At 40.1% G+C, this 13,313-nt stretch overlaps 1 protein-coding gene across 2 annotated transcripts in view; it reads right to left on the bottom strand.

The window, feature by feature from the left end:
* Window positions 1-13,313, bottom strand: part of tmtc3 (transmembrane O-mannosyltransferase targeting cadherins 3) — a 30,770-nt gene that overhangs the window by 4,337 nt on the left and 13,120 nt on the right. The window contains exons 4-13 of one of the 2 annotated variants that reach the window (XM_067235051.1): window positions 11,627-11,726; window positions 10,260-10,375; window positions 9,765-9,937; window positions 7,909-8,161; window positions 4,714-4,862; window positions 4,350-4,470; window positions 3,995-4,106; window positions 2,522-2,625; window positions 1,535-1,704; window positions 371-597 (exon numbers count right to left, since the gene is read on the bottom strand). In XM_067235051.1, coding sequence (XP_067091152.1) covers window positions 371-597; window positions 1,535-1,704; window positions 2,522-2,625; window positions 3,995-4,106; window positions 4,350-4,470; window positions 4,714-4,862; window positions 7,909-8,161; window positions 9,765-9,937; window positions 10,260-10,375; window positions 11,627-11,726 — 1,525 coding nt within the window. Of the gene's footprint in view, window positions 1-370; window positions 598-1,534; window positions 1,705-2,521; window positions 2,626-3,994; window positions 4,134-4,349; window positions 4,471-4,713; window positions 4,863-7,908; window positions 8,162-9,764; window positions 9,938-10,259; window positions 10,376-11,626; window positions 11,727-13,313 lie in introns of both variants that reach the window. The other variant, XM_067235050.1, reaches the window with a different exon arrangement.

Consider the following 13,313-nt stretch of genomic DNA (forward strand, 5'->3'; position numbering starts at 1 on the left):
CACACCTACAAGAGAGGCAGCATCAGGACAGTGAACTTTGTTGAGAAAACATCTCTGCCAAGAAAAAAAACATAGTGCTGCCTGTCTACAACTGTTGGGGAGTCTTCTTCCAAGAAACCACACCCTGCTCAGATAACCACTTTCTTAAGTTTTTGAGTGATGACTAAGCAATTGGGCAGGCAATGACCTGAAATCATATTTTTCTCGCTAATCCCTTCACCTCAGCACATTAAGACCTGGGATTAGGTTTCATTGTGACAATATCAATAACATGTCACCCTGAATTTAACTGAATATCCAAACAAATTTCAAAATGACTTTGCGTCAATCCTTCTGTAAAACCCAGGATTTGGGGTTTATGCCAACTCACCAGACTCTTGCATGAGCAAGGCAGAGTTAAATAGGGCCAGCTTGTGACGAGAGTTAAGCTCTAGCGCGTGGTTGAAGTTCTTCAGTGCCTCCGATGGCTCCTTCATCTCAATGTTGACGATTGCCAAGTTGTACCACAGGTCCGCGTTAGTGCGGTCCAGCTCCAGGGCTCTGAGGTAGGCCTCCCTCGCCTCCGTAGGCTTGTTCATCTTCAGAAGCAGCTCCCCTCTATGTTCAGAAAGATGCCAAAGAGGGTCAAACAGAGAAATATATCAGATGCTATGGATCTGGAGGGGAAAAAAACGGCATTGTCAAGTGTGGTCTTATAATTGCAAAAATACAGTAAAAAAAGGTACAAATCTGCAGAACCATAGTGTGAATTTATGATGAATTCAACCGAGTTACTCTACCGTTACCATAAAAATAAAAAAAGACACAAACTCATTTTTTAAAGTCATTATAAAGTCAAACCAGTATCACACGGTGCATCTGTGGCATTCATGCCTCACGACATTCGAATGAGGAAGTCGATGCTGTGAACATCAACACCTTGCCTATGATAAGGTCAAATAGGAGCAACAATGTTTTTTCACAATACGAGGTTGGGTTGTGTTGAAAGTGGCACATTCCTCATGCTCTGTGTACACAAGACATCAGCCAGAAGTAATTCTGCTTTCCCAACTGGGGTGAACAACGGTTAAACCACTGAACAAAGGTGTCATAATTTCAGAGAAACACTTGCGATAAAGAATAAAACAAAATACTTGATAATCCCTTTTTTAGAAATTATTTAAAAAAATATATATAATTGAAAAAAGTTATAATTGTATGATATCAAACGATTATCGCTCATACTACTGAAAGTTAATCAGGTAAAACATTCATGGATTCTGATGTAGGTTGTTGTTTTTTTCAAGGTTATAAGGAAACTGTACTGACTTGCTGAGATGGTTTGCTCGCAATACCTATGAAACAATTCCCATGAAATGTAAGGTTATGTAGGGATAAAAAAAAAATCTAGGCTAGATAGTTAGACTACACAACCTGCACATTATGTACCAATTGTGTGCCTTTAAAGATGCTTTTAATCAGACACATCCAGGATCTTAGATTCACAAACTGAAAATGTGAAATATATAGAAAAAAAGGATGCAGTGTGCCTTGCCTGCTGATGTAGGCTTGTTTAAAGTCAGGCCTCATGCTGATGGCCTGTCGATAGAGTTGGTCAGCCTCTTCCAGGCGTGAGTCATTAGTCCGGATCAGATTGGCCAGGTTGATGTACACGTTCAGGTGGTTGGGCGCCACCCGCGTGGCATACTTCTTTCCTGGAATAATCTGTCAAGGCAAATAAGGGTCTGTTTTTTATAGCAACATGTGATACAACTCTATTCACTTTTCATATGACACTAATGAATAAAAATCTATCTCTCTCTCTCTCAAAGGTGGTTGACTAAACTCTGGAGACTTATATCCAACTACAACCGGCTTGGGAGCCCTCACTGCAGTGAACACTTAAGTACGATTATTGAGACATGCAGTCTCAATAATTAAATCTCTTAAATCTGAAGTGTCAGTCCTTAGACTATGTCATCAAATAGTTTACCTCATTTTTGTGTTCAAGTGACCTTTGACTAATTGCATAGCAGTAGGTACACAAGGGCTTGTTGGGACATGGTATAGGGAATTTGCTAGGATTAGCCCTAAATCTTATGTTTTCTTGAATTGATGAATGAGGGTATGCATCAAATAGTCCTCCTAGCGACCTTGATTGTGTCAGAGGTGACGGTTGTGGCTGTTGCACCACACCACTCAGGATTATAGAGACTATTCAGGGATATCAATACATTTAAGATACACAAGAGGGTTAAAAACACTAGGTTAAATTGTCAAAACGTAATTTGCTGTGGTAATCAATAATCTGTCAACTGTGGAGATTAAACAAGTTAAATGCAACTGACACTTTGGTCTTAAAGCAGGCCCCAAGCACAATGAACAATATGCACACTGTTTCTCTGACGCTAGAAGCAGCCATCTATCAAGACTTTCAAAGGAGGACAGGGTTTTCTGCAGTCCTCCTTGAGAACAGCAAACACAACACAGATATTTCATTTAAATGCGTGCACGTGTGTGTGCGTGTGGTCTTGTCACATACCTGTGGCATGAGGGATTTGGCAACAAGGTAGGCGTCTTCAGCTTCTTTTGATTTGTTTAGGTTCTTGTATGTCCTTCCGACATTCATATGAGCCCCAATGTCATCTGTGAGGACATGCCATGGGGAACAAAGGTTATAAAAAGAAGCCCTTACTCAGAACAGACATGTTTCCTGCTGTCAAGCCAGGATAAAAAGTAAAGGGTCAGGTCGAGGTTAGACACCAGATCTGATCTATGGAACTGTTTAGGAAACAACCAAAAGGCATAACCAATTTACATATCGGAATTGAATAAGCCATCAGTACTGCAAACTAATAACACACACACACACAAAATACATATTTACATAAAAAAACGAAATAAAAATGCAAAAAGTTGCCTGCGGGAACCTGTGACCTACAGTTAAATGTTAGAAACTATTAATGTTATGAAAAGCATAATGGACAACTAAAGATAAGTGAACCAGGAAATCCTTGTCTGTTAATGTGTTTACAGAGTTAATCTTGGAAAAACACCACTTGAGTGGTGAACCAGAAAGACATTTTGAGAATATATTGAGTCCGTTACCAGGACATGTTTTATGTCTAACGAGTTGCAATCCTGCCTCCCTGCCCAAATTATATTGTCAACACACTACCTACTCAAACTATTAAAATAAACTTCATACAGGTCCTTAAAACCTATTGCTTCACAGACTATACATTTGAATTGTATCTCTTATTCAGTCCTATTACATGAACCATACAATGTTGAGAAGCCACTGTTCTGGGCCACTGTTTCTCCACTTGCTTCTTGTGATACAGTCTGAACTGTGTAGGAGCTCAGAGAGAAAGACTAAAGTCTGTAACATCGTCATTAAAGTCCTCTTCATACACTGTCCTCGTCTCTCAATTCAGGAAATACAACGCTGAGAGTAATATAACTTGGAGACATCACAATCTAAGAGGGTGCAGAGATCCAATTAAATGGCCAAATGGATACTTGAACAGTATTTACTCTTTACATACATTTTCTTTTTCAGTCAGAACAGAGAGACAAACACCGCTCACCCCACATTCTCCACACAGTGCTGATGCTGTTGAACGTCAGCCCAGTTAATTATCATTGTTCCCTTTGATTACTTGGCTAATCCCTATATTTTTTCTGTTCTTTTTTCAGATGAACTGATTTGATTTGTCCTTTTCACACGCCTAAAATGGGAACTATGGAACATCAAGGCCAGTAATAATATAAATGAGACTTGAAGAACAACAATGAGATGACTACACATACCTTCCCTGTGATTGTTGCGATCTTATCAAAAACTGTTTTTTGATAGCAAGTTCAGCCAAAATAACAGAACACAAATTGAGGCACTGAAGTATCACCTTTGAGACGGTGAAGTCATCCTGTATCAACCACCGCTTAAGATATCCAAGTTCTAAGGTTTGCTTTGAGGCAGATGATAATGATAAATCCATTATTACTTTCTTACCTGGCTGGACCCGAGTAGCCTGAAGGAAATATCTCAAGGCTTTCTCATAACTGTTTTGATTTTCCAGAGCATGGCCAACATTGTTCCATAACTTGGCATTATTCTTGTTGACCTGAGGGAGGGGCGAGAGGAAGCTAAGCTAAGATCAAGATACTTTTTTTGCTAAATATCTACAATCACATAAAAACCACACAGATTGATCTGTCTCAGGTTGACGACAAAGATGAATTATCCGGCTACCAAGTGAGTACAAAAATATTTATGGGAGTAATTTGGAAAACATTGCTCTGGGAGGTGAGCAAATATAAATTGAAAGTTGTGTAGCTGTTCATGTCCAGAAAAGACCTACACCTACTTTGAGTGCAGATGTAAACAGCGTGTACTCAGTCTCCCAGTCCCAGTTCCTGTTGAATGTTTTGACCGCATGCGTTGCAAGAAGCACGCCTATCATCAACCACGAGATCCTCTTCATGTATCTGTGAAATCAATAGACATGTTGCACATACAGTTAACAATAGAAGACAACACCTAATATTGTCTGTTTTGGTAGATATTGTCTGTATTTGTAAAATTGTACAATAACTTTCACATTAACCTAGCCTAACATTATCTGATAGCCCTCAAAAATAAATAAATGAGCGTGGCCTGCTAAAGTATTTTATAAGGGCTTTGAACTTTCTGTATTAATCAAAACGGAATTGTATTGGCCTTGTACTCACCCTTTATTGGAGACAATCCTAAATCCATGTGCCACAAGCACACAGAATCCCATGCTGGGAACATAGAGTACCCTCTCTGCCACTACAAAGCCCACAGGGAAGAAGAGGTTGGATGCAGGGATGAAAGGAAGCACAATCAAAGAAAGGGCCTGTGGAGGGGGGGAAACAAGGATTAAACTAAATTGAATTAACATAACCATTCTTTTTTGCTACATAAACTAAATATGTCAGTAGGATAACAGAAAGAATACTGTTGTCGGTGTCTGTTTAAAAAAAAAACAGAATTCTGATGTACTGAACATCGAACGCTGAACAGAGAGGTGTGCAGTATGTAGTCCAACAAAATGTTCCGCCTCGAAATCGGTGTTGACTTTTGACTGTGCCAAATTGGCATTGTGATGTGTGAAAAGCATAGTCACACCCGGGAGGCCAAACTTGTGGTCAAGAGGTAATTATGTTCAAAAACTGATGTACTGTGCTCCTAAAAATCAGTCATCTGTAAATGCTGTACAAGTATACAAAATATTGTTCATCTGAATAGACCAATACAACCCGCATTAATACAAAACATCCCAAAAAAGTAAATATTATCGCTATTTCAACATAAATACCTCTCCAACCACAGGTGCACATGACCTGACATGGAAAACAAGACGCGCACATATGTAACTCCAAAAGTTTCAAATGATTGTTTATCAACATCAATTCTTGAAAATGTCCATGTAAAGATCCTAAGGATTTCTTTTGCATAACATTCCCATATTTGTGCTAATCTGCTAGCACATGTCCTTGGACCCTAACTTCTCAGCCCCTATTTTGTTTAGACAGTGCACACGCTCAGGCTCACACTCCAAGGTTAGGATTTTCCATGAACTTCAGCAACTACACAACTTTCCAGGATATTAGTCTGTTTCCTTTATGTCACTTTGATCCAGCCAAGTTAGAGAGTAGCAATGTCGTCACTGTCTGTCAGAGATTCAAGGGTGATTTTGGTTGCACACACTGTCCTCTGATGACTTTCGTGTTGGCTGAACCTAATTACACTTTGCAAATAACATTTTCTTGTAACCAACTGTTATAAATTGAGTGTTCCTGTACCAGTCTCCTGTAGTCATGATTGTTTGGCTAGATGTCTGTGTTGTGACGTTGATGTGAATCATCAGTCTTTATTGTGTATTCTTGAATTCTTCAACTTGATACATAAAAAGCTCCAGCTCCTCTAACATAATTTAGAGAAAACACTTAAAGGGTGAGAACAAGATGGTCTCATAAGATACAAATCAATCCTTCACTGCCATAAATTCACGACTAGGCAACTGTTAACCTCATAATTTCACATCACAGGGATTGCTTTTGGCGATGGCTTCTGAGGATTGTCGGAGATTGGGTGTGTTTTATGGATCTTTTGACCACTAAAACAAGATACAGGGCCGAAAGAACGCAATACTTTATTATCAATTCATGTTTTTGGTCCATTTTCATCGCTTGGAAACATCCATGATCCAAAGTCAACCTTACTGGGAGTCTGAAAACACTGCTACCACACATGCTACCACACACACACACGGATGAACAATTAAACTACACTGGAGCATGGTCTGAACAAAAAGGACAGTTTTTAAGAGACTACCTCCAGCAGGTGTTTGTAAAAGGTTACCAAATAAAAAGAGTAAAAATAAAAAAGTGAACAAGTCATGTGGTGCAACCTCAGCATTTCTTTAAGCCCCGGACTGAACTATACTATAATGATTGACGATAATGATATCTGTCAAATCCTTGTTGTCCAACACAGACAACTTAAATTATCATATAGTAGGTCATCATCTATTCATAGTCACTGCAGCTAATATGGATTATTCACATTTATAAATAATTTTACTTTCTTGAGAGAATTTTCCCCAAAAATTGCTGGCTGTTTTTATACTTGGTTCATTTCAATTTGCTATAAGTGAACTCCTGGGTGAACATGAGAAATCTCCAAATAAACTTGCATACCTTTTTTTGGGGTTTGCCGTATGATTTACTTGTCCTACGCATTTACTGATAATTTAAGAGCATCAAGTCATGCAGTTAAATGTCCCTGGTTCTTCTTTCATCAATAGCAACCAAAACAGTCTACATACAAACAGGCCAACACTTCTCCAGGTCTGCTGAAAAATGATCAAGTTAGACTATATTTTTTACTATCAACCGATTGTCACAACTTATTTTGTCACGTGCCCCTTCATACAATACTCACAAAGTACACAAACTCCAAACAGTGTTTCCTTTCGAAAGCATTTCTCTTTTTGGGGGAAGGATTTTTTTAAAGAAGTTGTAATAAAATAAGACTGTCACGGCCTATGCAATTTCATATCCTCATAGAACCTGTTCAACAGAACTTCAGGTCATTTTTTCACTACTGTTGATTTGTAGTTGTTCTCCCTCACTGTCCGCAAGGTTAAAAGCAACAGTGTGAGGAAGTTCACTCACCCCCTTTTGAAAGTCATGGGACTGTTGCACAAGACTTGGGGGATTGAGTACCCCTGTTTCTCTAAGGGAAGACAGAGAATAGAGTGTATGCCGGCGTTCACACTGAACTTTCAAGGGCATTAAATCTGCAAAAGGGGGTCATTCAAAGGAGAACATTATTCGTACTGATCTAGGAACGAGAAAGAGGCTATCTGTTGAGTAAGACAACAACACTTATATTGGTGGGTCAAGCATAAAAAAAAAAAATAAAAAAAAATACTTGCAATGCGAGGACAAATATTGACTTTGTAAACATTCGAGAAATGTGTTAAAGCTGTGGCATCAAAAGAGAAACGTGGTACCAAGATGCATTGTACAACAAATCTACCGTCCATCTAAAACGTCCCAATAACCTTTCCAGATGATTTGGATGCACACTTGGAATAAGGAATAACACGAGAGTAGCTGCCAGGATTAAGGAAAAAAAACGACTTCAACATGAAGGTTGCACCTTCAACATTACGCTACTTAAGACTAAGCAAACATCGTTGACTATAAAACAAACAAGAGCGCAGACGGCGCAGCAGACATCACAAAGTTCAATATACCCGTACAGGAATCTACTTTAAACCGTCATCTGAACATCTAAATATCAGAAGGAAGATTTAGGAAGAGTAATCCTTTTAGAGCCAAAGAGAAGACAAGAACTTGTCCACTGATCCGTAGCCCTCCCTTTTCCCTTACCATGATGACAGTCTTGGAGGAGCTGTGGCTGTAACGCAGGCTGTGGTAGGCCAGCAGACCCAGGAGGATGTAGAACGCCAGGGTGGCCATGTTCCGCAGGTCCAGGGGTGACTCCACCAGTGGGATGGTGCCCATGGTCCAGTCACAGCAGAGCTCAGAGGGGTTGAGCAACAACCATGCATTGACGGGCAGCAAGTAGTTGAAGGTTAGCTGCCTGGTAGGCGCAGGACTGACGGCTGCAGGGTTATCAAACCTGGAGGCAGGAGAAGAGGATGAGTGGAAATGTGATGTGTGGGTGTATCAAGCATAAGAATGGTAGGAATATAAAAATGCAATATAGTATAAAGACCCCTTGATCTCTGTACATCTCTTATAGTGTTTCATTAGAAAATGAGGGGATGAGGAAGAGGGTTATTTTGAGATGCTTAATTTGTATCAAGCTGTTGTTTTGGTTGTTTTGAGCCATGGGAAAATACCTCTTGTGGATGTGGCTGGCTTCATTGCCAATGTGCTTTCTAATCAGTTGTCACAGTATGGCTAGGAGGACTACCACATTGACTTGCTTTGGCAAAACTATTGAGTTCAAATATGTAACAACTCGCATGCAATAAAAATTTAGTGTGGTGCATTGTGTGGTTAATCATTATTATGTCTAGCTTGCTATGCTTCCTGTTGTTCTGATAACACAAAATGATGTGATACAATCTGGAGACAGGCAGCGGATTACAGGGAAAAGATTAAAATAAGAGGAAATCTTTAGGAATGTTATCTTCGTCATGAAATGCCATCAACTTAAATCTGGGAGATACTCTCCCATGAAACACCAGAAAAAAAAATGGTTTGGAGGACGACTTGGGTACTATTTGCATTTAGGTTTTCACCTAGAGTCTGCAAAACATGTTTTATACCATTATTTGCAGTCCAAAAGAAACCCATTGTGAGATTTCACTTATAGCCTATAGCTATAGCGATAGGGAGTCAGGTGGCAGAGCGGTTAGGGAAGCGGGCTTGTAATCAGAAGGTTGCCAATTCGATTCCCGGCCGTGCCAGATGACGTTGTGTCCTTAGGCAAGGCACTTCACCCTACTTGCCTCGGGGGAATGTCCCTGTACTTACTGTAAGTCGCTCTGGATAAGAGCGTCTGCTAAATGACTAAATGTAATGTAATGTAAATGTATAGCCTATAAGTGAAATGTTTGTGTTGCATAAGACCTCCCACATTCTTCAATAGGCAGTGGTGACTGCCTTAGCACATTCCCATGGGAAAAGTAATCTACAGTAGCCTAAGGCAACAGCTCAGCATTCACTCCATTTTGGCATCGCCACAGAATAAACCAGTTTTTATCTCTCAGGCATTTGGGCATGACTATAACCAAAAAAAGTTGTTCAACTCTTTTTAAAATATTCCAAGTTGCCTTAGGACAGACATAAACAAATCAAGTCAGGACATACTGGAACAGGCCTTTTTGAATTTCATTTGTAACCCACACTCTATTAAATAGGACAGACTGGTGTAAGGTTCAGGTGTAGAAAGGATCAAGACCATGTGGAGCCTGGGTCACGGGTCATTCCAGAGCCTTGTTGAATTGCCTAGCACCCCTGGTGCTGAGATAACTCCCTTTTACAGGTCAAGGACAACCAGCTTAGGAGCATCGAAGGGAATGCGAAGGAGCACAGATAGTAGATCCGGTTGTGTCATTTTGTAAGTGAGCAGGATGTTTTGAGAGATTGATGATGCTACGGGTGATGTACTCAGGGTTTGTGTATGTTTATTTTTTTTACAGCTAATTTCCCACTGTTGTAGCCTGTAGGTAGCCTGATTGTTTTCCGTGTATTGTATTTGTGCTGTCACCCACCTGGTAAAAACAGGGAGCTGTGATTGGATGACCTGGACACGGATGATAACCAGCAGTAACGTGCTGATAATGAGAATGATAAGCTTGAGGAGTGTCTGCAGGACTGCATAGGGGAAACCATCTTTCCCCCGAAGTACCTGTAGTAGAGTGTCTACAAGTATGGGCAGAGTGAACTGAAAGAGCATGATAACAGAATAGAATAGAGAGGGAAGGGGGGGGCAGAATAATGGAGAGAACATAAACGGTGTGAGCTGTCTGAAAATGTATCTTTCATTTCACAGATGTTTACTTGTGACAATGATAAATAATTCCTGATCATAACTTGAACTCATGTCCTTGCATGGAAAGAAACAGAGAGGAACACATTTCCATAATAGAGGAACAAGTCCAACAGCTAATTTCCTTGGTCCATTTTATTTTTTATAAAATTATGCTACATTAGGGCTACATTCACCCTATGCTCATATTGACAGTAAGCAAGAATACAGGTCTTACCCCTTGTGCAACAAACACCTCGTGGACACAGCAGATGCCAATAACAGTGATACCCTGCTCTTTACAAAGTGTGGCTGCAGCCACCAGGACCACAGTCAGAGCAATAGGGGTCCAAACTGAAGAGAGGCAGAGAGGAAAAAGAGTGAGTGAATTGTTTTTCCCCAAAGGATCATCTCAAAGCAGTGTGTGGTGTGCTTTGTAGTGTATACGTAAACTATGATAGCACGGTAGTTTAGCTGTGCATGTTTCGGCTCCACAGTACAGTAATCACCGAAGCCTAATTTTGAGCCAGGAAAAACCCTATACATTATAGTGCATTTCATTCAATTATATTAATATGAATAAAATAGGCATTATTTAGGGTCCCATGGCATGAAAATGTCACTTTATGAGGTTACTTAACATTAATATGAATTCCCCTAGCCTGACTTCGGTCCCCCAGTGGCAAATAAATTTGATAGGTCTAAACCAAGCCCTGGGTATTCTTCTCCGCCTTTGAGAAAATGAAAGCTCAAATGCTCCAATCTGGAAAATCTTCCCCTTATGTCGTCATAAGGGGAAAGGTTACCTCCCCTTTCTCTGCTTTGCCCGCACAGAGAATTTGGCCCACCAATGAGAAAATGAGCTGTGAGCGTGTGAGAAATGGAACTTCCTAAGGAAAGCTCATTGTGGGACTGATCGTAGTGGCTGTAATTCTGCACCAAAGCTGAATTTTGGGAAAGAGACTTCAGATACAGTATTAGGGGACCTCTAAGGCCTATATAAAAGCATCCAAAAACAGCATGCCATGGGACCTTTAAACTACAATGTTATCATAACTTGGCATCGGGTCACACTGTCCCTCCACGCCACCCTACATCTACCTCCTGCTACCCCCTTATCACCCAAAGAGTGAAAATGTCTAGATCCACCCCTGGTGTCCTGTTCCATTCATTACAATGGAAGAGATAATACTCGGTCGGTCACCTTGCATCTGTCAACTGCGTACCGCCTGACGTGTGTGGTGGGTTTTAATTATTCTTAAACTGACACTGCATCCTCTAATTACGAGCTATTCCTATAGTCAACTGCCAGCTCTCTTCATCTCCTAATTTCTCAACACAGCAGCCTGCCCCCACACATACCCTGGAACAGGTTTTTTTCCAGGAACTGAGACGACGTTTGAATATGAGAAGGCTGTTGACATTATTCATCTGATGTTGAGACACTCAGAACATGCTTGCATTGTTTCTCACGAGGGGTGTTACGAAGGACACTGGCACGAGGAAGAAGGTTGGAGGAAAATGTAACATGTTTAGTCATGCGCTTCATTACCCATTTCTTGTTCCTGGTCACAATTGAATTGAGTTCAAGAATATTAGACTTACCAATCGAATGGTCTGCACCTTTGGACCTGGTGTAGGCCAAGAAAGCAGCCAACAAGAAGATTGAAGACAGAAGCTCTGCTCTGCCGACCACACCTGTAATCTGTCAATCAATCATTGAATGGATAAGAAAAAAAAAATAGCTATGTTTTATAGGTATCGAAAACAATATATTCATATTCACAATATAAAATATATATATATTCAATTTATCCATGGCCTTATACACCGATACAGTTGTGAAAATCATGTGTTTAATCAAACACATAAATCCTTTCTAAGCCGTAAAACAAAACCAAAAAATTGGGGATAAATACTGTTACAGTACAAGTGTGAAATATGACTGCCACCCTATGGAGGGACATGTAACTGCATAAGATTTGTTTTACCAGAACAGGTTGTCTGGTTAATATTGAAGTGTAGCCTATTTAGCCTTTAAGACGGTCAGAATGGTCACAATATACAACTTACTCTACACTGTTTTGACTGTCACTTAACCCATTTAGGCCGACCTCTACCACCAGTTCTTACAGTGTCATCTTATTGAAAAATCCTAATATTGTTTCTGAATGACTGAATTCTAGGAGATAACTGCACCATGGACTAATATGGAAGTCAAACCACAAAGAGCATACCAGAGTACTTTATATGTTAACTGTATGTTTGTGTTCTTGCAACTTGTAAAAAAATGGTATGGACGGTAGAGGCATAAACTATTTTCCACATCCACATTCAGACAGACACACAGACTCCCTTGAGACACTGTGTAATAAGACGGCTGGACGAAGGCACAAGGGGTCTTTGTCAATGTTGATCATGAAGGGACCTTCAGTGTGCACTACATCAAATGAAAAACAAATGATCCATTGAGAGTGAGATTCCAGACAGAGATAAAGCAAAAGGGCATCAGCTGGAGTGAGGGCTCCTTCGTGAATGTAATGGGTTCCTTTCAGGAAGTCTGTGAGAGTGGCTGCACTTAGGCCGCATGAAGGAGGAACGACATGAAGACGATTGAAGGACCAGAGCTAGATGAGTAACATTATCGGTCCTTCCTAGGTGTTGGAATGTCCCACTTTGTCTGCTTTTTCTTTTCTTTTCTCCTGTTGTCAAGCCATGTCTCGTCATTGCAACTCAACAATTAGGATGTAATTTAAGAACAAATTGGGGGGAGGGGTTTAGGTGAGAAGCCAGAAGGTGAGGTCCAGTTCAGATGTGTGCCAGTGTCTGAGCTGGATTCAGGCCAGTTGAGTTCCAGTGAATTCAAAAGACACAAAACAAAATATCATGTTTAACTGCACTGAGAAAGTTTTAAATAGCATGATAGTCTGACAAATCTGTTTTTAACTCAAAAACTGTGCACCTTGAGTTCTTGTTTATGTGCTACACTCACTATACTCACTTTGACTTAGAGTTTTAATCAGCGCTTCACACTCTTTTATAATGTTGATAAATCAACATTGCCCTGTCAAAAAAAATGCTCAACATATTTTACCGCTTCAGGAGAAATTACAAATTTGTGTGAAATTCAATGAACAAAGATATGTCTCAAAAAAGTATAGTATAAGGTTGAGCACTTAAACCTTATACTCTGGTGTTTATACAGGGAAAAAGCAACAGAAAGCTAAGAGACTTTTCAACATGCTTCACCAATCTGGTAGTTTTAGATTATATGTTAGAACTGATCTGGGAC

This window comes from Osmerus mordax, chromosome 4 (genome assembly GCF_038355195.1).
Source record: "Osmerus mordax isolate fOsmMor3 chromosome 4, fOsmMor3.pri, whole genome shotgun sequence".
NCBI classification, from domain to species: domain Eukaryota; kingdom Metazoa; phylum Chordata; class Actinopteri; order Osmeriformes; family Osmeridae; genus Osmerus; species Osmerus mordax.